General features: G+C 43.8%; 3 protein-coding genes across 4 annotated transcripts; all 3 read right to left on the bottom strand.

Annotated features, from left to right (window-relative positions):
- Positions 1–280: 280 nt before the first annotated feature.
- On the bottom strand, positions 281–5075 carry LOC306915787 (keratin, type II cytoskeletal cochleal-like; the record flags this gene model as incomplete). The annotated part of the gene is made up of 9 exons (XM_079493408.1): positions 4599–5075; positions 2864–3072; positions 2490–2550; positions 2287–2382; positions 1943–2107; positions 1600–1725; positions 1145–1365; positions 957–1033; positions 281–513 (listed from the first exon to the last, which is right to left on the bottom strand). Exons 1-9 carry the CDS (start codon positions 4992–4994, stop codon positions 281–283), a joined length of 1584 nt encoding a protein of 527 aa, XP_079349534.1. The 5' UTR covers positions 4995–5075.
- Positions 5076–8039: 2964 nt separating this feature from the next.
- On the bottom strand, positions 8040–8695 carry LOC306937890 (large ribosomal subunit protein uL13-like). The gene has a single exon (XM_079521909.1). It carries the CDS (start codon positions 8691–8693, stop codon positions 8076–8078), a length of 618 nt encoding a protein of 205 aa, XP_079378035.1. The 5' UTR covers positions 8694–8695; the 3' UTR covers positions 8040–8075.
- A 2959-nt stretch (positions 8696–11654) lies between these two features.
- On the bottom strand, positions 11655–21840 carry LOC306937803 (protein regulator of cytokinesis 1-like). Of its 2 annotated transcripts, none has more exons than XM_079521768.1 (15): positions 21724–21840; positions 20725–20857; positions 20512–20634; positions 20162–20395; positions 19553–19723; positions 19071–19220; positions 18830–18977; positions 18564–18700; positions 17169–17267; positions 16278–16424; positions 16073–16198; positions 14297–14404; positions 13662–13796; positions 13310–13383; positions 11655–11951 (listed from the first exon to the last, which is right to left on the bottom strand). In XM_079521768.1, exons 1-14 carry the CDS (start codon positions 21738–21740, stop codon positions 13312–13314), a joined length of 1800 nt encoding a protein of 599 aa, XP_079377894.1. In that variant the 5' UTR covers positions 21741–21840; the 3' UTR covers positions 11655–11951; positions 13310–13311. The 2 variants fall into 2 exon arrangements, with proteins under 2 accessions (XP_079377894.1, XP_079377893.1); XM_079521767.1 differs by lacking the exon at positions 11655–11951 and adding an exon at positions 13140–13253.
- Between the last annotated feature and the right edge of the window lie 2106 nt (positions 21841–23946).

Raw genomic sequence — 23946 nt, 5'->3', positions numbered from 1 at the left:
ATGCGGATCTGTCGACTGCAGGCCCGGTGTGACCTCTGATATTCACCAATGAGTTTTGTGACTACTGTGTGGCTACGAAGCTCCATGTGCTCTAAATGTAAAATGAGACAAAATGCAACAGGGCTTTCGTTTTCTGGCGTATAGTGTAGTGCACATCAGGCAGTTCTCTGGGTCTGCAGTGGACATGTGGAGTATAGGATGTGCTTGTCTGGGTGGTTGTCGGTGTCAGTGGAGGAAGGTGGAGGGTAAGGAGGAGGGTAAGTAAAGACTGTTGCTCTGCTTAGAAACGGCGTGATGATGAGACGGTGCGGGACGATCTCATGGAGCTGCTGCTCATGCCGCCGCCGAAGCCGCCACCACCGCCGGCCGAGATGGACATGCCGCCGCCTGACAGGGACATTCCGCTGCCGTAGCCGCCGCCTCCGCCTGACAGGGACATTCCGCTGCCGTAGCCGCCGCCGCCGCCGCCGCCACCTGACAGGGACATGCCACTGCCGTAGCCGAATCCGCCGCCTGCATGGAGAGGAAAGTGACACGGAATGAGATCCATGAAGTGAGGCAAAATAGAATCTCATGGGTTGAAAGTTTAATGATGATATTTTAGGTATCATCATTCTTTATGTTGCTGTTGTTTGTTGTGTCGACGAAAGTGACCTTTGCTTTTATGACATTTCTGAGACCGTTCCATGTTCATACATATTTAGAGGCATGGAAGATGCTTCTAAACATGTAATCCATTGCTAGTTTGATCACTTAAAAAACGCTTTAATCTTAAAATAGCTGATAACCGAAAATAGCAAATCTGCAAACATGCTTCCATAGAAGACATGCTCGCTTCTATGGAATCCAAATGACTGAAATAAGTCATGGCGATCCATCGAGATGAGATAGAACCAAGAAATGATAATAAACCTCCTCCTAATGTTCTCTGCCACTATGATAAAGAATGAACTTACCGCCGCCACCGCCTCCGCCACCGCCGCCTCCTGCAGCAGTGATTTTGATGGTCGCAGAACTTCCACCAGCGTTGAGTCTGTTGAAATATTCACTCATTAGCGCCTTATAACTTATTTGCGACGCACTCTGTCTTCCCATTATTGCTTTGTTTCCTCTCAACTCCAGACTGGCTCATGGAGGATCTTACCTGAGCTCCTCTCCTTCCAGCAGTTTCTTGTATGTAGCGATCTCAATGTCCAGGGCCAGCTTGACGTTCATCAGCTCCTGGTACTCGCGCACCTGGCGGGCCATGTCCTGCTTGGCTCTCTGCAGAGCCTCCTCCAGGTCCTTAACGCGGAGCCTAGCGTCAGCCACAGCCAGCTCACCACGCTCCTCTGCCTCGGCGATCTGGATTTCCATGGCGGAGCGCTGGGAAGTTCAAAAAGGAGCAAGGTCATGATTGCTCCCTGAAATATTTCTTCATTTTTCAATTACTAGTTTATAGAATGATGGAATGATGATAATATGGACAACATAGAGTAACCAAGTCCAAATTGATGGTGCTGCTAGAGTGCTTTAAGGTCAACTCAAAGTACCGTAACATTGTCGTGTTGGAGCCTAAAACGGTTGGTTTGGTGAAAACATGTGGAGCTGTGGGTCTACCTGTGATTTGACATTCTCGATCTCAATCTGGAGGCGAGAGATCATGCGGTTGAGTTCAGCGATCTCAGACTTGGTGGTGCGAAGGTCCTCTCCATGCGTGGCGGCTGAAGCAGACATTGCCTGGAACTGGAAGAAGAAAACACATTTTTATTGAACTCTCTTTCACTCAGCACTACTATCTCTACTTTTCTCTGTTGCTGATGGTACAGCAAGACAACTTCAGACAATAAAAACATATACATGTACACCTGTCGCTGTCGCTAAATCTAGTTCATGGTGGACATATCGTTCTTAGCATATGTACCTTAGTGGACTCCTTGACAGAAAAAATAGCTCCACATACCTTGGTCTCATACCACGTCTCGGCCTCTGCACGGCTGCGGTTGGCGATGGTCTCGTACTGAGCACGCACTTCAGCAACAATAGCATCCATGTCCAAGCCACGGCTGTTGTCCATCGACACAATGACTGAGGTGTCCTTGATCTGTCCCTGGAGTTCAAGCAGTTCCTGAAAAAGGGGGATATGATGATGAGTTAGAGGTGAGCAAGAGGAAGAGATAGCTGATGTGCTGCTATAGCCATCTCTGAACATTTTTGTGTACTCCAAGGCCATTTGTAAGTTCCTATCAGGACTACTGAATAAAAACAATCACATTCTGAAATCAAGAGCACATAGTGAAGCCTTACCGCCTCATAGACACTCCTGAGGAAGTTGATCTCATCTTGAAGGGCGTCAACCCTGGCCTCAAGCTCAATCTTGATCATGTAGGCACCGTCCACATCCTGGAACAAGATTTCAGATGAACTGGTGTTTAGCTTTTGTCTTGAACCCACCTCCCACCCCACACATTGGATTAAACACTATATTTTCTGGACTGAATGGCGCTCACCTTCTTGAGGAGCACAAATTCATTCTCCACAGTAGCACGCTTGTTAATTTCATCTTCATATCTGAAAGAAAAGAAAACATCTCAGCAATTAGCGTGATGGGAAGAGTGCTATGTCTTAATATTAGCCCTGATCTTTTTTCCCAGATTTAATGCAAGTAGGCTTGTTTGCTATGTGTTCTCTTGAGGGTTCAAAAGCAAGTCAAATCTGAAGTACCCTATACTGTAGTTTAGGGCTTAACCTTTTATGGTTACTTTGCTTTGGGTTAGGGTAGGGGGTTGGGATTTAGCTTATATATGTCCAAATACTGATATGTTGTACATTATTATTATTTTCATAGTTACAGTATGAACAGATTTCTGTCATTGGAACTCACTTGTACTTGAAGTCCTCCACTAATCCCTGCATGTTCTTCAGCTCTCCCTCCAGCTTGACCTTCTCCCCGCCGAGCCCGTCCAGGTGTTTGCGCAGGTTGGCAATGTAAGCCTCGAACATGCTGTCGATGTTGGATTTTGTGGTGGTCTGGTCCTGCAGGAGGGTCCACTTGGTCTCCAGCATCTTGTTCTGCTGCTCCAGGAAGCGGACCTGTATATCGGAAGTGACAATACAATAAGTATAGGTTTCACAGAATTCTTGGTGAAGAACAGTTCTAGGTCTCACTATTAGTAGAAAGTGGCATCATGTGTGCAATGGAATCAATCTATTTCTATTGCCTTGTTTTGTTTGTGTTATGGGAAATGTCTGTAATGTATTGTTGTGACTGCCACATTTATATGGAATGTAGAAGAAATGCAGGGCTTTCCCCAGATGAATGAACCCTCTGCCACACCTGTATGCCACAGTCCCACACAAAATGCCCTTTTATGTACAGTACTGTACCCACATTGGTAGCAGTTGCATCAAGATAGCCCCTTAGGGCTGAGATGTTCTCTGGTGAATGCAATGCTACACAGCATCATGGGAATTACTCTGGTGAGGTCACGTTGTACAGGACAACTCAAGTGACTCAAGAGACAAGTTGCAAGTGGGACTGCTCTGCTCACATACGGTAACAGCCACAAATATATAATAATAATAATAATAATAATAATAATAATAATAATAAGATGAAGAAGAAGAAAATAACATGTCAGAGAAGAGCGCATTAGTTGAAAGCAAATGAGTTCTGAAGAGTAGGTTTAGGTTTGCTGAGAGTGTTGCCTCTACGTGTAACACTGCATACAGTGCCACACCCCAGCCCATCCCCACCTATCAGAGAGACTCATTTTAACACACCCTTGCCTTTACATGTCAAGGATCGTGCGGTAGATAATATTACTGTGTAACTTTTACATATTTACTCTATTTACTATAATAATATCTAAAGTATGTGTACAAAAATAAATACATAATAGCCTACTGAAAAGTACAGAAAATGTTGTTTCCCGTAATTTAGGCAAAAATAGTTTACATTGTGATTTTACTGAATGCAATCCCCTCGCCCGTGTGCAAAGAGAGGGTGTTGTTTGGACAGTGTGTGTAAGTGTGTGAGTGCGTGACTGCGCGTGCATGTGAGTGTGTGTGCGTGATGAGCAGTGTGGTTAACTTCTCTCATTGGAGAAAATGTCCGGCATATAAACATTGGAACCAGTCTCTCATTATGCAATAACATGCCTAGGTCTGTGTAGTGATCATTTCATTTCAACAGTAACACTAAACCTTTTTTTTTTACCGCATGTTAAGATGTGAATACAATGTGTGTCAGTCTGAAGCAGTGTTCTGCTTTAAGACTTACTTTAAGTAAGATAGTGACCAGCCACAGACACAAAGGGACTTTCATAAGCCATGGATGAGTTCCAGGTAATGTTGTTATTTAGCCACTTTCTTCCTCTTTGTTTAATGCATACTGTGAGGCCCTCAATGTGCAGGATATCAGAGTTAAGATCAGTTGCTGTGTAATATTTAATGATATTGAGGGCAATATATTGCAGGATCTTTGCAAGAACCAATGGTTGCATACAGTGCAACATGCACTGTACACAACTATTGATTGTTGCAAACATTAGGTATGCTGATACATTGTTCAATTCACCATACAAAATATCACGCATGCATCTGAATCCTATACTGACCTTGTCAATGAAGGTGGCGAATCGGTTGTTGAGGGTCTTGATCTGGTCCTTCTCCTGGGTGCGGACAGGATGGATGGTGGGGTCGATGTCGATGTTCATGGGGGCAAGCAGGCTCGAGTTGACTGTGACGGCTGTGATTGGGGCGATCATTCCACCGCCACCGAATCCTCCCATTCCTCCACCACCACCACCACCGAGCATTCCTCCACCGAAGCCTCCTCCACCGAAGCCGCCGCCGCCTCCTGCACCGAAGCCTCCGCCTCCTGCACCGAAGCCTCCGCCAAGGCCTCCGCCTCCGCCAAGGCCAAGGCCAAAGCCTCCGCCTCCACCTCCACCTCCGAGGGCTAGGCCGCCACCTCCAAAGCCACCTCCACCTCCACTACGCCTGACGCTCATGGAGGAGGACACACGGCTGCCGCCACCGAAACCTCCACCACCACCACCAGCTGCTGCAGAGCGGCTGGAGAAGCTCCTCGCTCCACCTGAGCTGGAGGAACTGAAGGATGAGGATGCTCTGTAACTCATGGCTGGTTCTGTTTCCTCAGCGAGATCTGAGGTGAAGGGAGGAAAGAGACAGAGGTGTCGGCAGGTGAGCTCAAGTCAAGTTCCTCTGAGTACCTTCTCCCTGTCCTCTGAGGGTTTTTATCTGAATCCTGAAGAGGAGGTGCTGGGATCCTCCTCCCAGCCGCCTCCCCCTAGCTTCTCCTCTCTCCATCTGTCTCTGGCCCCCCGGCGGTCCAACTTGCAGACAGGTACAGAGGCTTGTAGCAGCCCAGCCCACCACACAGGTAGCAGTTTCAGAACCTGTAAGGCGACCGGGGGCACGGCACACCCTGATGCACACAGAGGAATGGCATCAGGACCCCAGGGGAAAACGGTATGCAAAAGACTCTCACCTAGATGGCTCGGGGCTTGGGATGGTGTGTGTGTGTGTGTGTGTGTGTGTGTGTGTGTGTGTGTGTGTGTGTGTGTGCGTGTGTGTGCGTGTGCGTGTGCGTGCGTGCGTGCGTGCAGTGGTCTGTACTTTTCTTATTCTTGCAGAATGAACAAATGCAAATGAGCGCATTGCACCCTAAAGCTTGAGGTGTGTGCTTAATTGTTTAATTGTCGTTTTGCATAAAAAGGTTCTGTAAGGTTTATGTCATTGCACTTGCAGCATGAATCCTCCCCCTGCATATTAGCCTTTTCCATGTTTTCTTTGCCTGGTGTATGTTGGATGTGTGTGAATGCAGTAAAGAGGTATTGTTGTTGCATAGATATACTGCTATCATTTGATGGATGCATCACTGACATGGTGCTTCAGTTGTTTTGAATTTACAATTTACAACTACAATCTCAAAGGCTGCCTAGTTTTGCTCTTTGTTGTATGAAAAAGTGGACCTACAGAGCATAAGTGGTTATTTCACAACACAATTAGTTTGACACAACGTTGCAGACAGTACATCATGTGAGCAGATTAGCCAAGATAGTCCTGTACCTGCCTGTAGACCTTCTCGCAATTTGGTGTTGGGGGAATTTCTCACTTGAACTGAGTCAATGGGTCCCTAGACATGAAGAATCAACGAGGTGCTCGTCCGCCATAGTGCCACGAATGGCGCAATGGCCACATCAAATATGGCCGCCATCGGCTATGATGAAAATACAATGTTTTTGTTTCTGGGTGTATTTGCACATGTAATACCTCCATCCTGACTAATTCAGGTGTGTGGAATTCGTTTCCGATAGTATTTTAACCATTTTTGGTATTATTGACCTTGAAAGGTCATGGTCAAGGTCATTTTGCCATTCCGAAGACCTTGGCCATAACCTGGCCATTGTTAGTGAGTAAGAACAGGTGCAATAAGTCTAATGCAACTAATTGTGACATTTGCAATTCATTTCTGATACTATTTTGACCATTAAGGATCATCTTGTCATTGAGATATCAATATAAATGTTTTCATTCAATAATTCAATTCAACCAGAATCTTCCACCTTAATAACTTCAACGGGGAGATGAAACCATGTAAAACCTTTAACCCAGGAATAAAAGACTCACTCTATGAAAAATAGAGTGTTGAAAGACCTGAAAGCATTTGGACACACAGGCAAAGGACATAAAATCCAAGTTATCTTTAGTGAGTAAATTCAGATCCAGAGCGTGTACAGTTGTAAAGGATAGAGGAGAGAGAGGTCTCCAAAGATGCTCTGAACCAATGTCATCTCATAGGCACAAACATTTATACCAAAAAATATGTCATAGTCTCAAGCGTTATTCATAGTCTGATTTATCGGTGGTGAGGTGACCACCGACCTACAACATGACGTCACAAGCCGCGGTGAAGAGCAAACCACCACCCCCAGCCCTTCTCTCTGTTTTTACTCACCACCGCTCAACGTTATTTCAGCTCCGGTGGTCACCTCACCACCGGAGCGGTGGTCACCTCACCACTGAAAATACAGACTATGAATGAGCCTTCAGTCCCCAGTTGTCACATTTCAATAGGTTGAAATGTCATATCATCGTGCTGTCATTGGGCGACAGTTGGTCTGAAGCCTGTTTTTTACTTCAGTCACATTCCTTGATTATCCTGTTTTTGTCTCTTTATCTGGGGTGAGAGGGTATGGTGCTGTTGTTCTCATCTTTAAGGCCATTAGGTTTTTGTTTTGTTGTCGTGTTTTTAGGCCATGTTTTCCTTCTCAAAGGTCATTTATCATTTTTCCTTGGTATAAGTGACTGCAGTGGATGACAACTGATAGCAAACTCAGTACAGCCCTCTCTGTCAAACGGACCAACCTGTTTCTCCGTTCTCCTTAGTTCTCCTTATTTCTCCTTCCATCCTCCCTTTACTTTCTCATGTGTTTCCTGGTTGTTCTGTCGGTATCTGGGGAATCTTAAGGTCAAATCATACCTGTGCTAGTCCCACATCTGGCGCGCTATAGCATGGATTTAATTTGGTCGTTTTTGGTTTGGGGCCCTTTCCGATATCCATGCATTCAGAGTTATATGTAAGGGGTTCAGTTAACCTCTGGACCATCGTAGCGTGGGACGACAGAGAGACTCGCTCATGGCTCTCTTGGAGCAACCACGGAGCCCTCTGCTGAAAGACAATTGTCTGGAGACAAAGACACTTGCACAGAAAAATCTATCTAATGGTTAAGATGAGTCTATATCTAATGGTTATAGCACGATGATCATGGTACATACTTTGGGACAACACATGAAAAATTTCTCTTTCTTCATCAGTTATGATACATCATACCCACCTGTTCCTTGTGTCTCATGATAGTCAGTGATGGAGCCTGTCTGGTAATGGTCAGGATGGGATGGAACATTTCCCCTCTTTTTTTTTCTTTTTTCTTTATTGGCCAACTGACAGAACTCAAAATTCAGAGAACCGCTGTGTATGGTGCAAGCTTGCTCTCTGCGATCTTCTCCGCAAAGGAATAAGTCAAAACATGTTCTATAAACATTTAGAACCTTTATTGGCCACCAAATCAGACAAGAACTCCAAATTCTTTGAGAACTGCTGTGTATGGTGCAAGCTTGCTCTCTGCGATCTTCTCCGCTTTCTTTCTCATGGTGATCAAGGCCTTTTTCTTTTTGTAGTGGAGCTTAGACTTCTCCTTTCTCTTCTCCTCCAGAGTGGCTGTGATAGCCTGGTACTTCCAGCCAACCTCATGGGCCAGGCGCCCAAGGAGGGCATACTTGCGAGTGGGCTTCAGGCGCACAATCTTGAGGGCAGCTGGGACGACCATACGCTTCCTCTTATCGTATGGAGGGGGGACACCATCAAACACCTTCAGTCTGTCCAGTGCAGACTGTCCTCGCTTAGTTTTGTGAGGAAGCATACCTCTGACAGTCCTCCAGAAGATCTTGCTGGGAGCTCTGAAGTGGTATGGTCCACGGGAGGGATTGGTGTTCATCCTCTTACGCAGGAAGGCCAGGTACTTCAGTTTGTTGCGGTAGAAGTTTCCAGAGATGTTGATTCCCTCACATCTCACCACAACCACCTTGTGGCCCAGCAGGACCTGTTTAGCCACAATGGCAGCAAGACGCCCAAGTAGATGGCCTCTGCCATCAAGCAGCAGAACCTTATTGAACCGGTCCGCCATGATGTCCTGTGCCAGAAAAAAAGGTTTCTTGCTTCCAGGAAGAAAAAGGGGGAGATCTGTGGCTGGTTCCACTCGTGTTTTCCTAAAGTTCACAGTTTAGTGTTGAAATGTCATATCATCGTGCTGTCATCATGCTGTCATCGGGCGACAGTTGGTCTGAGGCCTGTTTTTGACTTGCATTAATGCAGGGCAGAATCAAAGCACGATGAACGATGCAAGTTGGAAATGAATGCCCCTCCCAGACATTAAGTCTGTCTCCCTTTTATGCCCATATATGGAGTTCTTTGAAAGGCATGCCCAGATATGGAGTATATGCAGCCAGCTTGTGGAGTTCTGTGTCAGGAATGCTCAAATATGGAGTGTTGTGAGGTCAGAACAGGCCAGCTCCATATATGGACGATGGGCAGGGGCCCGGTCCAGAGCCCGGGCAGAGGCCTTTTTGGGGAGGTTCTGGACAACCGTGGGTCCGACCTGTCCAATTTGAAGTCGGTGGGGCTAACGGTTCTCAAGTTACGCCAGGGCTCCACCGGACGCGTTGCGTCTCCGTCACGTGCGTCAAAAAACGCACCGGTTCAATTTGAATGCACGCGTTAATGTCACGCAATGCGGGCAGTGGAGCCACCCTTCATTGATTAAAAAGGGAACATTCCCTGACGGTGACAGAGACGCGACGCTGACGCGCCTGGTGGAGCCCCAGTGTTATGTAGATTACACACACACAGACATACAGACAGATACTTGGTGCATGCCTGGGCCTGTAAACACCCAGGGCGCAGTACATATAGATAAAATAGATTGACGGAGAACAATATTAGGGTCGCTGCCGAGTGGAATGACCTGTTCCTATATTGTGCATGTCATTATAGGTTCCACAGATGTGAAGATGACAGATGATCGAGACAGATCAGATTAGCGGTTTCCCACAGGCTCTGCACATGGGCGTAGCTTGAAATTGGGGGTGCGAAACATTGGGATTTTATTTACTTTATTTGTTTTTTACAATGCCCTAACCCCTAAAAATGAGTTATTTAGGTAGTACAGCAGCACACACACACACACACACACACACACACACACAACAGCCGTACATCGAGTCATCATTTCATGATAAGAGAGATGATTACAAACTACAGTCAGAAGCCAGAAGTTACAACAACAACTTGACACGATGTCAGGTAGCTGCTGGTCTTACGTATGGCATCAAAGGTTGCCTTGGCTGCAAGAGACGGAGAACAATATTAGGCCTATAGCCGAGACGCGCTGCAGAGTGGAATGACTCCTAGTCCTACTGATTTCTGATTTAATTTTGTATAGTTGGACAACCCAGATAGAGAAGGGAAAAAGGGGAAAAAAACATATACAGTGAAAAGGGCAGCCCATTTTGACCTGAGATCAGATTCTAAAAATGTCTTCTAAATCCTGACAGTTTTCTGAAAAAGCTATGTTGTCAGTCGTTCTTCGATTTTTCAAAAATAGCAGACCTACAAGCTCGTAGCGCGCCATTCGGTGGCGCGCTATGAGCTTGTAGATCACCAAAAGGGGTTCCCGCCCAAAATGTGTTAAATGTGTGTTGCATTGCCCCTTTCCCTGCTTTTTAATAGGTAGGACGTCCAGGACCTTGTCCTTTAGGTCCTTCATTAAAAAGTCCACAATCTGTGGTGTCAACACAAGAAACTGGATAGATAAACATTCAATAGCAAGCTGCAATTTTGATTCTATTTCTGATTTAATTTTGTAGTTTAACAACCCAGATTTTCATAGAAGTAATTGTTTGTTGTTAATTGTAACACTTTATTTCTAGAGTAACTTATTTTGATGCACTACTCCTCCCACAGTTTTGACTGTACGCACTTGAGCCATATGTCAAATCCACCGGAAAAATCGGGAATCGTGTGCTTGCTCATTGCTAAGAGAAAATTTGTATAGTTTAATTGATATTCAAAATCTCATGTAGATTTGACTAGTTTAGCACAAATATGCTTAACAGGACCAGATAGATACAGCTTGGAGGGGGGGGGGGGTTAGAATAGACACTGACTTCGCAGATGACATCACGCTTATCAGTCAATCATTGGAATACGCTCAGGCTTGAGCAGACCTCCAACTGTGTTGGTCTTTATCTCAACGAGACGAAAACTGAATACGGTATATGCAAATCCAACAATAACCACATTATAAAAACACTTAACACTCCTCTGAAACAGGTTCATGACTACAAGTATTTGGGTTCATATATATCTTCTTCCCAAAAGGACTTTCAAACTAGGAAGGGTATGGCCTGGTCAGCCTGCAATGACATGCATAAGAGCTGGTCAGCCCAGCTTAGTAAGATGTTAAAAGTATATTTAGGCCGACCATTGAGCCGATGCTACTCTATGGCTCCGAGACATGGACACTTTCAAAGAAACTAGAGAGAGACGGTTGGATGGCACTTACACCCACCTTCTAATGAGTGCAAAATCTGTCTTGGAAGAGCCACCCATCGACTAATCTAATATACGGCAAACTTCCCCGTGTTTCTTCACTAGTCCGATCCAGAAGAACAGTTTGCCGGCCACTGCTACAGAGCTGACAATAATAGTATAGATTTTTTTTAAGTCTGCAGTTCCTGTCCACTCGAGCAGTGGTTTAACCCTGTAACACCCAGCGTTGCAATAAGACAACCTATTTTAATTAAAAAGTTCTCACCTAAATCATTGATGTTCATATATAAAACATGGCACAGCTAATGCTGCCGTGATCTTCATGATAGCTCAAGTCACCTAAAGATACTCCTTCCAGGTGATTTATGGACAATATGGCTAATGTGTAGAGAAACCTGTGTAGTTTCCTTGTGAACCACAATAGTTTAGATTAGTATAGTATTGGGGTCTGGTTCCATGACTAGTCAGTAGTCAGAGCATAGGCGTCAATTAAGCTGGTTGAAGCTAAAAACTCTAATTTGCGACCAAATCAAATAAATCATTTGAAAAAAACATTTATTTAAAAAACATTCACTTCTGGAAAATATAAAATTAGCAATTTGGAGAAAGAACATGCATTGCAATGTCACACAGAATTCAATTCTGGGGTTCTCACCTAGACCACATTTCCACTGCTAAAAAAACGAATGTCTGGTCAAACAATTAGACAAACATATAAAACATTACAGGAAAAAAGATTGCCGTCTGCCATGAAATAAAATAGTGCCCGATAATGCCTTGTTGAGACACCAGTGAGGTGGTCCGATCAGCTCCTGGTGTGCTACTACAGTAGGACCTTGTTGAGACACCAGTGAGGTGGTCCGATCAGCTCCTGGTGTGCTACTACAGTACACCAGTGAGGTGGTCCGATCAGCTCCTGGTGTGCTACTACAATACACCAGTGAGGTGGTCCGATCAGCTCCTGGTGTGCTACTAGTCACCAGTGAGGTGGTCCGATCAGCTCCTGGTGTGCTACTACAATACACCAGTGAGGTGGTCCGATCAGCTCCTGGTGTGCTACTAGTCACCAGTGAGGTGGTCCGATCAGCTCCTGGTGTGCTACTAGTCACCAGTGAGGAGGTCCGATCAGCTCCTGGTGTGCTACTACAGTACACCAGTGAGGTGGTCCGATCAGCTCCTGGTGTGCTACTAGTCACCAGTGAGGAGGTCCGATCAGCTCCTGGTGTGCTACTACAGTACACCAGTGAGGTGGTCCGATCAGCTCCTGGTGTGCTACTACTACAGTACACCAGTGAGGTGGTCCGATCAGCTCCTGGTGTGCTACTACAGTACACCAGTGAGGTGGTCCGATCAGCTCCTGGTGTGCTACTAGTCACCAGTGAGGAGGTCCGATCAGCTCCTGGTGTGCTACTACAGTACACCAGTGAGGTGGTCCGATCAGCTCCTGGTGTGCTACTACTACAGTACACCAGTGAGGTGGTCCGATCAGCTCCTGGTGTGCTACTACAGTACACCAGTGAGGTGGTCCGATCAGCTCCTGGTGTGCTGCTACTACAGTAGGACCTTGTTGAGACACCAGTGAGGTGGTCCGATCAGCTCCTGGTGTGCTGCTACTACAGCAGGACCTTGTTGAGACATCAGTGAGGTGGTCCGATCAGCTCCTGGTGTGCTGCTACTACAGCAGGACCTTGTTGAGACACCAGTGAGGTGGTCCGATCAGCTCCTGGTGTGCTGCTACTACAGTAGGACCTTGTTGAGACACCAGTGAGGTGGTCCGATCAGCTCCTGGTGTGCTACTACAGTAGACCAGTGAGGTGGTCCGATCAGCTCCTGGTGTGCTACTACAGTACACCAGTGAGGTGGTCCGATCAGCTCCTGGTGTGCTACTACAATACACCAGTGAGGTGGTCCGATCAGCTCCTGGTGTGCTACTACAGTAGACCAGTGAGGTGGTCCGATCAGCTCCTGGTGTGCTACTACAGTACACCAGTGAGGTGGTCCGATCAGCTCCTGGTGTGCTACTACAGTACACCAGTGAGGTGGTCCGATCAGCTCCTGGTGTGCTACTACAGTAGGACCTTGTTGAGACACCAGTGAGGTGGTCCGATCAGCTCCTGGTGTGCTACTACAGTAGGACCTTGTTGAGACACCAGTGAGGTGATCCGATCAGCTCCTGGTGAGCTACAGTAGGACCATCAACGACGACTGACTGTGGAGTTCAGCTGTGCTGTCTTCATGTTGCTTTGTGCCGCCTTGGATAATTCTCGCTGCAAGGAAAAGATGCACTGCTGTCAGTCTACATTTCAGAAATTTGACCGTAAGATTTTAGTCAACTTCTACATGTGAAATATGAATGAGTTCTACTTTACAGGTCCAGCCCAGTTAATGGATAAAAATAGTTGTACTTTATTTATAAAAGCAAACATTTTATAAATAAAGTACAACAATTTTTTTATCCACCCTCTCCTCATTTAACCTTTTGAGTGCTCGGATCGTCGCCTTGCTTTTGTATTATTTATTAGAAGAAAATAAAAATAAAACTCACTGCAAATTCTGAATAGCTCCCGGCCAATGAGTTTGAGCTGCCGTCGTTTTTCAAGGCACCAAGCGGGGCTCTAGTGAGGTCCTTGTTTCTGTCCAGTGCACGAGGAGGCTTCCCCAAACCATGGCTTTTCTCACCCTTGGAGGAACATCAGAGTTAAACATCTTTTCACACAGCGTGATATTATGGATACATTTGGGACCATAATTGCTTTCAACCAATCTAAATGCCCCTTAAAAATAATCTTTCCCAGGGATTATAATTCCATATAATTATGGAAAAGAGCCTTAATTAAATATAAATTTCTGAAAAACACACACAAAGATGCCATTGCCTGGCCCTGTATTGAGAATGGTCAAATAAATAGATTAAGGAATATAATATGCCTTATTATTTCTGTATATCAGATAAATGCAGATTTGTATGTTAGACATTGAGGGAAATTAAGATGAATAGATTTTTACAAAAAAACTGCTCAACTAACTGGTTGATCGATGACCATATCAAAACGTATTAACTATTAATGCATGAATTGATAATTCACATCCCTAACCCAAAGCTGCTTTACATAAGGAAAATGAACCAAATTAGAAATAAAAGTGGTAGATTAACATGGCAGGCAATCAGTATGAACATACCTGGCTAGAGGACATTGGAGGCCTGGCGACTGTCATCTTGCAGCTAGCTGATCCAAAGGCTGAACTGAAGGTGCTGTTGGGAGTTGCCAGTGTTGTGCTGCTGGCAACCTGGGGGGCGAGAGGAGAGGGTGGCATCAACTTAGTACATTCACATACAGAATGGTATAATGACCCATCATGCCCCTTGCTCTGGTGCCTGATATTGTCTTATGCATGAGGGGGCTGTCATTTTCCAATAATCTTCCTGAGACGATGAAACCATTAGATGAAAACCGTAAGTATAGACAGGCTATTTGCAACTTTAGGCTAAAGACCAGAAGAATTCCAAAGGTCATCGGTAGATATAAAGGACTGGAATTGTAACCCATGTAATGAAGCCAGAATTGGAGACTAGTACCATGTTTTGTTGGAATGTAAGAATATAGCATCATGAATTGCAGGCAAAAATACATGCCATATTTTATTACCCACCCTTCTATGTTTACATTAATTGCATTACTAAAATCTGAAAAACAAAAAGTAATCTATAAATTGGGTGCTTTTCTGAAAAATGTTCTCCCACTGTTCAAATAGTGAAAGCCTTTCGATATGTCTGTACATGTATGTATATTGTGTAATGTATTGTATACTTTTGATTGTATACTTTTATGAATCTGTGCTTCATACCATGTGATCATGGTCGAGAGTTAAATAAATGAGGAAATCCTAAAATTCAACTCACCGTTTAGGACAAAATCTCATGATTGAAAATGTGATGTTTGTATTGTCAGTGTTGCTGCCAGTCTACAGTTTTGAGGCATTAACCTTTGATAGATACATGTTCAGAAGCAGACATTTCATACTTTAATCTTAAAATAATTAGTCAAACAAAAATCGCAGAACTACAAGCTCCCAACACTAATGCTGCACGATTCTTGCTCAAATGTGAATCTAGATTTTCATCAAAATATTTGTCTTTCATAAGTCAGTAGTTGCTGAACATTACCGCATTCAAAATGTGGCACCTGGAGCCAAATACTGTGGCTTTAAACAGACAGCAAAGTGCTTGACTTAAAACCTATTAAAGTCTCTCTTGTAGCAAAAAGATAAATATATTGGACAGCCAACCGATTTTGTTAAGGAAATATATTAGCCTGGCCCTGCACAGCCAACCGCTGGGGAATATTGGGTCATCGATCTGAGCCCCCACCCCTCCGGCCCTCCCCGAGGAGGAAAGAGACGCCCCTCTGCACTGTAGTTCACTTCCACTCCTACTCTCCTAGACCATTTAGGCCCGACCTCAAATTCTTCTAAATCCTCCAGTTTTCTGAAATAAATATTTTCACGATTTTTCAAAAATAGCAGACCTACAAGCTCGTAGCGCGCCACTCGGTGGCGCGCTATGGGCTTGTAGATCTGCTATTTTTCCATAGCTAAATTATAACATAATGTTTAACACCAAAAGGGGTTCCCACGCAAAATGGGCTAGACCAGGAAATGTCTCTCGTTCCCCCAGGCTCTCTTTTTTTTTTGAGCTGAACGAAAATAAAAGCCTGGGTAAGGCGATATCGATTAGTTCCATTTCATGAGCTTGTAGATCTGCTATTTTTCAATAGCTAAATTATAACATAATGTTTAACACCAAAAGGGGTTCCCGCCCAAAATGGGCTAGACCAGGAAATGTCTCTCGTTTCCCCAGGCTTTCATTTTTCTTTTGAGCTGAACGAAAATAAAAGCCTGGGTAAGGCGATATCGATTAGTTCCATTTCACACCACAACTTCACAGCAAAGTCTTACCTTTCTCATTTTGGCAGGTGTGGCGCTGGCCTTCGAAGGAGTGGGTACCAGCCGCCTCTTGGCAGGAGTCAATATTGTGGTGCCGAAGCGCATATCGTCTTCTTTCTGCTTGATCTTTTTCTGTTGCTGTTGAAGAGAACACATTTTTAAAATAGTTGCCAAATGAGACGAGACTTAAATAGACAGTTTAGTCAAAGTGGTTTACCCTCTCCTGCTTTTCCAGCTCCTTCTCCATCTGGAGGTTGTTCCACTTCATTTGGACGAACTCGATAAACTGCTGCCCGTTAACCAAGAACTCCCTGCCGTGCTCCTGTTGCCATGCCTCAACCTGAGCCTTGAGGGCCTTCTCCAGCTGGAGAAGAGGACAATGTTAACACCAACAGGGGCCATTTTTAGTTAGTGACATTTCACTAAATTGGTCATTTATCGTCTACGCAGGATTTTGTGAACACCCCAGACAGTTTAAGTTGCTTGATTCTGTATTTAGACATTTGTATAAGAAGGGGGCGTCTGATAAAATAACCAATTGTAAAGCTCCCATTTTAGTTATCGAAAACACCCGTCCTTGGTTCTGGCAACTCATACTGTCCCAATACATGAGGGGGGGGGGCATGTTTTTCCCAATTACTTTATTCCAACAAGTTTATTAAAAGTTATATTAATTTCCCCAAATAAAATAAAAATTGTAAACATCTCAAACAAGCACTTGCTATGCGGGCAACCTGAAAGCAAACTTCACCTGCCTGAAAGCTTTATTCACCTGCCAGGGGCAGGCGGGCAAATGCCTGCTCACCTTTGTCTCATAAAAATGTTATTCCATATACTTAATGTCTAGATAATGACATGTCATGCCCACAAGGAATGTCACAGCCAGGCTTAAGGTGGTAACATGATTACCACTATATGCACTGGTGTGTTGAACAAAAATATCTGCTTTAAAGAGCACCACCTACTGGCCACTGTGACTAGTGCCTAATACAAACTATAGCTTCCCAAATCTAGTCCAGCTGGCACATGCCAAAGGTTTCCCTGAGCACTTTATACCTGTGCAATACTTTTAATGATTAAACACTGAATAAAATAAATAATTTCTCACCTTGGACAGAGATTTCTGCACATCAGCCCTTTGCTTCTGCTCTTTAAGAAGGTTCCCTCCTCTGTTGTTCATCAATCTGGAGGGATCATTGGCCTTCGTCTAAAGTGGAACAATGTGCATAAGGAGTTATGCTATTGTACAAAAATACAATTTACACAATGGTGGCATTACACTTTCAAACACGTCTGGGATAAAACAGCTACTCTGGCTTTTGTGTGCAACCCAGACAGTTTCCCTTGATTCAATATTCATTTGATCAGACTGCACAAGCCCATTAACTGTCTCAGTGCCACAGGACGCCTTTGGACGCCTGCCCCTGGTGGCCGCGACTCCGCGAGTGCCATTGGCGCCTTTGGACGCCTTTTTTTGTGGGGAATATTCTTCTTTTTTTATCCACATTTTGAAAATTGCTCTAATGTGCATGTCAGGTGATGACATGCACATTAGAATTTCACTCTTTTATTTATAATGGGCTTCGGTGGCAACGAGGGCCAAAACTGGTGTTCACCAGGTGGCACTAAACTTCAAAAAACACTATTCAATAAAATGTAATATATATTTCAGAATAAAACAATGTACGTACAAATCAATATTTAATACAAGGTGTAAACAGAGCAGTGTTACATTAACACTAGATAGTAATACCATCTTGTGAAACTATAAGATGCATTTTCTGTCAGACAGTTATACATCCATTTGCTTTATACTTAAAACATGCGACAAGTAGCAGCAATTTATTTAAATGCAATTTAATTTTCATTGCATTCTCCAGCATAGTAATGTTATGGTTAAACTAGTCATAACTACCTTGTAGACTTCACAAAGTTAACCTAGTGACATTTAGGCCATGCATTGAAAGACCTGAAGTCTACACGATTGTCAGAGTCAGATCACCAATTTCACTGGAACCGATGATGCAGAAATGCAAGTATTGGAATTTGGCTAATGAGTAATACTAACATAGGAGTTTGACAAATATTCTGAGGGCGCCGTCTGATCAAATGCGTATGAAATATCTAAACACACCAAAAGAAAAAAGCAACTTAAAATAGTGCACACAAAAGCTTGAGTAAATGTTAATGACCAAAGAAAGTGAAATGTCCCTTAGTACAGTGCATCATCATTCTTCACCAGGTTTGACATACTGTACACATTTTTTAAATGTTACCTGAAATTCTGTGAAATGTTCAAGTTCACTAAATCTTAAGATACTGCATGGACCATGGTTTTTCAATAACCCGGATTTCTTTGAAACATAGTTTGATGTTTGTTAAGATTTTGTCCAAGAGGGTAGCTATTCCATATATCTATATCCCTATCCAATCTATAAAGTATACACAGTGTTGAAGTATCAACACATTTCATTTGTATAACACAAGCTCAGACAGTACTCACATCAAGGTCCACAAACAGTTCCCAGTTTTCTTGCCATTGTGCGACTCCCTCAAACAGCTCTCTATGATCCTCATAATACTTCTTGAGAACCACTACCTCTTGTTCGTGCAGGCTGAGGAGCTCCTCTGTGAAGTCGTCTTAAGAAAGATGCATTTGTTATCGTTTGCATTCAAGGACCACAAAGGACAAACGTGACAGACATGTACAAATCTAGTCATGCATAAGCACAAAAAACAATCAATGGGGGTGTCTGGTCAGCCACTCACCACTATAATAAGGAGTGAAGGCCTGTCGCTGCTCCTGGCTATAGAGACATTTGTCCCACAACAAGACGACCTCCGCTCTGACAGCCCCTGTGAAGGTTTTCATGCTCTTCATCTTGAGCTCATCCAGCCGCTGCAGCTCATCTTCTAGCTGGTCAGACATAAGACAAGCAAATTGAGGCAATGACCTTCAGGAAATGTTGACAATGTCCACCACACACACACACATACTAAAATGCCTTACTGCCACTCTATTCTGCTTCTTGGAGTTGGCCATGTGGACAGACATGGCGTCCCTCTCTTCCTGAGGAATCTTCAGTCTCTCCCACAAGTCCTGGATCTTGGTACGAACTGTACAACAATGCTGCTCATTCTGCAGCTTTGCAGTTTCCATCTGGTGGAACAAAAAATTAAGGGTATGACTTACAGACAAGGGCGGCGACACCGTTTCAATGAATTGAACTCTACTGTTACGTTCTTAGTTTACGCATGATTCATGAGAACTACTTTTTTATATATATGATGTATGCCATGCTTTTGTTATTGCTTAATGTAAATCGCTCTGGATTAAGAGCGTCTGCTAAATGCCTAAATTGTAATTGCAATTAGAGATTGTAGATCTGCCATTTTTGTTGAAGTGATTTGGTGTAGAGAGTAAAAAGGACTAATCCAAGACCCTGGGGAATTCCGGTCAGCTAAGTATTTAGTGGTTATGTGCCTCTGTACCTGACTGAGGTGGAGTTTGAGCCCGTCGAGGTTGTCGGTGGAAAGGCAGAAATGCCCCTCGTCCTCACACAACACCTGCTTCTCGAAACTCGTTTCAGCTACCAACTCCAGATCACCCATGAATGATAGCACCCGCTTCTTCATGCTGATGAACTCCTCATGTCGACGATCCTGAAAAAGCAGCGAGAAGGCAGGATGCCATTTAGCTCAATTAACATTTAGCCTGATTAACAGTTACACAGGTTGAACAGGAAGAACCCAGGTACTAAACACGTTTTGATGACAGCTATAATAGCAATGCAAACGCACCATTAGGCCCCTTCAAAGTATCAAGTGCAGACATTTACAAAACGGATGAAACATCCAAGAATTAATCCATTTTGGGGCGGGAACCCCTTTTGGTGTTAGCATTATTTTATGCTTTAGCTATTGAAAAATAGCAGATCTACAAGCTCATAGCGCGCCACCGAGTGGCGCGCTACGAGCTTGTAGGTCTGCCATTTTTGAAAAATCGAACGACTGACATAGAAACATAGCTTTTTCAGAAAACTGTCAGGATGTAGAAGACATTTTTTAGAATCTGATCTCGGGTCAAAATGGGTTTTAAACCTTCTCTTTGGCTAGGTCATCCAGGTGTGAGCGGTAGGCCCGTAGCTGCTCCTGGGAGGGTATATCATCATGGCTGATCACATAGGGGGAGGAGCACATCCGGTCACACAGCTCACGGTCTTTAGACACAAGAGCAAGGAGCCCCTCCATCCTGTCACCCTTCTGTCTCCTCAAATCCTCCACACATGTGCGAGTTGCCTTCTCCAGCTGCAGCATGGTGCCTCCCCTTTCCGCCTAAGTCAGTGACAAAGACGCAAGTTTCACCAAGGGTTTCAATGGCCTTCCTAAAACATATGAATGATACTGGGGGGAGATGGGCAAGAGTCTGAATGGGGGGGGGGGGTGTGTACCTCAAAGGGGGGCATCTTAAGTTGTTCACACAGTGAATTGACCTCCAGCTGAAACAATTTTATGTTTTCGGCCATTCTCGTCTTCATTTCATCCTCTTCTTCAATCATTTGGTCGAGCAATCCCTTTAAAAACAAATGTAATGTTTTTTTTAGCTCTCCAGTTGCCCGGGGCCAAATGGCAGACTTTTTGCCAGGCAAATATGTGGTACTCACTTTAATGTGTTTAGACACAATATGTGTCCTCTCTACACGCTGTTCTTCTAGGATCCCTACGTCCTCCCAAATGTCCTGAAGTTTAAGCAAGGCTTTGCGGAGGTAGGTGACTGCCTCCTCTGCATGGACTTCACTGAAATTGAAGAATTAAATCAATTAGGATAGGGTATAATGTTCACATGTCAAGCACAACATAGATACTAGTAAATTAAATAGCATTCAGGCACAGACAGATTAAAACACAAATCTGTCGAAAATCACAGACTAATAATACAGTGCACAGGTAACTAATGTGAGTTAAGACTATAGGGTAGTTTTTTTGTACATATAAAGCAAGTAAGTCTCATCACATCAGATTCGACAAAACACATCTATAGTCCAAGATCCACTCAGCTCACCAGCTGAGCTAAATGTCAGTGGTGTTCCAAACGGGGCTACACTGCTAGTCTCACTAAAATAATTCAACGGAGCTTTATTGGCATGAGAAAACATCATAAGTTTACATTGCCAAAGCAAGTGTCAAAAACCAATAAAAACAGTTGAAAATGGGGAAAGAATATACAGTTGGAGGGGGTACAGCAGTTTGTAAACAGCTTTTTTTAAACATGTTAGCATTTTTTTTGCAGTCACTTTGGGGCTCCCTACCCTACGCTCATTCTGTAGCTCCGAGCTACATTCTGTAGGGAGAGGGCACATATGAGGCTAGGGCAAATGGCACTGGCAGCATTTCTCATTATAAAATCACGAGCTACTTCTGCCAGTTTGTAAATTGATACACATTACGAGCTTTAATAAAATACGGTGCATGTGGTGTGGTCGTAAACATTAAATGCGAAACGCACTTGTTAACGTTTGTTCATTAGGCCCAGAGCGGAGCATGATCTGGTTAGCATTAGCTAGGAAGATAGCCACGGGTTTAAATTAACTCGTCAAGAAAACAGAAAACAATTTCATCTAACGTTTCAAAACTAAAACAAACAAACAAACAAAATAACTAACCTTCTCCTCATGTTCATGGTAAGGGCAGAGAAGACCCAAGTAGTAACGGAAGACGAACGTTGGATTCGCGACACAAACAGCTGAGCGGCAGATAACAAACTTGCACTCAGCCAGTTCCACTAAGATGTTTAAAAAGTGCACAGAAAGACGTTAGTGGTTTTTATTGGCTGAAGCAGTCAGCGTCACTAGCCTCTGATTGGTGCTCTGGATCAGAGCCCCGCCTACAACACACACACGCACACACACTGTTACACGCACGCACACACACACACACACACACACACACACACACACGCACACACACACACACACGCACACACAACAAGCAGATTGACAGTGTGATGGAAAAATATATTAAAAGGAAAAAAGTAATTAACCACAGCATTTTATTGACTCAAAAGCCTCATTTATGTTGAGAAAAGGAGGCACTGGAGCAGCTCAGACAATTTAGGCCCTTATTAATTTATTAACAGGGTACAAGTAAAAAGCGACAACGTTTCGATGTTTCAGTTTTATCTTCGTCAGGTCATCCTCATGTACGTTGTATGTATTAACATTTTATTTGTCCTTTTCCTTCTGGTTTTCATTGATTGAATGTTTTATTATAAACACATTGTAAACTAGAAAAAGTGCCCTTCTGGGCACAGGTCTCCACCAGGAGGATAGGACTGTGTGAGATGTTTGGCAACATGTTTAGGAGCAATATAAACATGTTTGCCTTTGATGGCAATTGGATGATTTGAGGCATTTTGTTCCAAAAATGTGTTTTGCAAAAATCCACCTGTTGGTGGCGCTATAACAGGCCAATGTGAAAAGGGTGGGATATATTCCTCAGCCTAGTAGGAAAATATGTGAAAGATTTCACGTAAATTGCATGCTGCGTTCATGATTTGAGGCTTTTGTTCAAAAGGGGGCAATCTTGCAAACTGTGAAAGCCAATTATAGCCAATTAGGATGAAATATGGGACAGATCCGACTTGAGCACATGACCATAGAGATACTCTGTAACGATTTGTGAGATTTTTGGACAGAATCTGGAGGAGTAATATCCAAAAATGTGTTTTACAAAAGTCGGCCTCCTGGTGGCGCTATAAAAGGCAGATGCGGAAAATGCAGGTCAAAGGTTTGTCCTTGGCCTCTAGGGAGTGTGCATGCAACGTTTCACGCAGATCGGTGCAGTTTTAGGTAAAACATGTGAAAAGCTGCCTCATGGTGGCGCTATAACAGGCCGTTCTGGAAAATGTGGGGCAGAGGTTCATCGTTGGCATCCAGGGAGTGTGTGTGCAAAGTTTGGCATCGACCGGGTTAACGGTGCCAGAGATTAGCTGGTAACGGACGGACGGAAGGACACACACACGGACGGACACACGGACGGACACACACACACACACACACGGACGGAGTGCAAAACATACTCTCTCCCCATGCCTTCAGCCTGGTGGAGACAAAAAGTACTGTACAACAAGTGCACGCAAGCAATGCTAAAAGGATAGCACCAAAAGCCTATTCAATTCATTGTCAAGACGAGAGTAAGCAATAAAAGCATTCACTTAGTTTTGTTATAGATGTCTGCATGTAATGTTTCCTGCTATCCTATGTACCAAGTATGTATATAGTAGATATCAGTAAGTGTTTTAATGTTTTTGTGTTTGAATGTGATCTAATTGAGAAAAGAAAATGAAGGTGGACACAAATCCCATCCAACAGGTTAAAATGGGGCTTTCACCATGTTTTATTAAAAAAGGGCCAACATGTAGCCTACATTGTACCATTAAATAGTCAGGATGCTGTGTCCAGCAGAGCTACACATCTTTACCACAGTTTTATTCACATGTTCTTGGATTACTGAAAAAAATAAGGACCATCACAAAAAGAAACAATTAAAAACAAACAAACAAACACATTGACATTTTCACAAAACGTCACAGTAAAAGGATCAGGTGCAGGACAGGTTTCTGGACAGTCTTTTGATGCACTGCACATTCTGTCCACAGACGAGAAATGGTGTAAATCTGATCTCGTTCCCTTTTTTATTCCCCTCGGGAGTGTGATGCTCAATTTATATTCAGCATCACATAATAAGACAAAATGTATTTGTCGTATCATGACAAAATATAAATCAGGGCTACAGCAGCAGTAGTACCGGTAGTAGTGTGCCTGTATTGTTCTACAACACAAGCTGAAATCCTTTCAAGTATGCCTATTATTATTATCATCATCATC

The sequence above is a fragment of the Electrona antarctica genome (genome assembly GCF_951216825.1).
Source record: "Electrona antarctica genome assembly, chromosome: 2".
NCBI lineage: Eukaryota > Metazoa > Chordata > Actinopteri > Myctophiformes > Myctophidae > Electrona > Electrona antarctica.
Note: the sequence above shows the minus strand (reverse complement) of the source record. Positions and strands in the feature narration are given on the sequence as shown.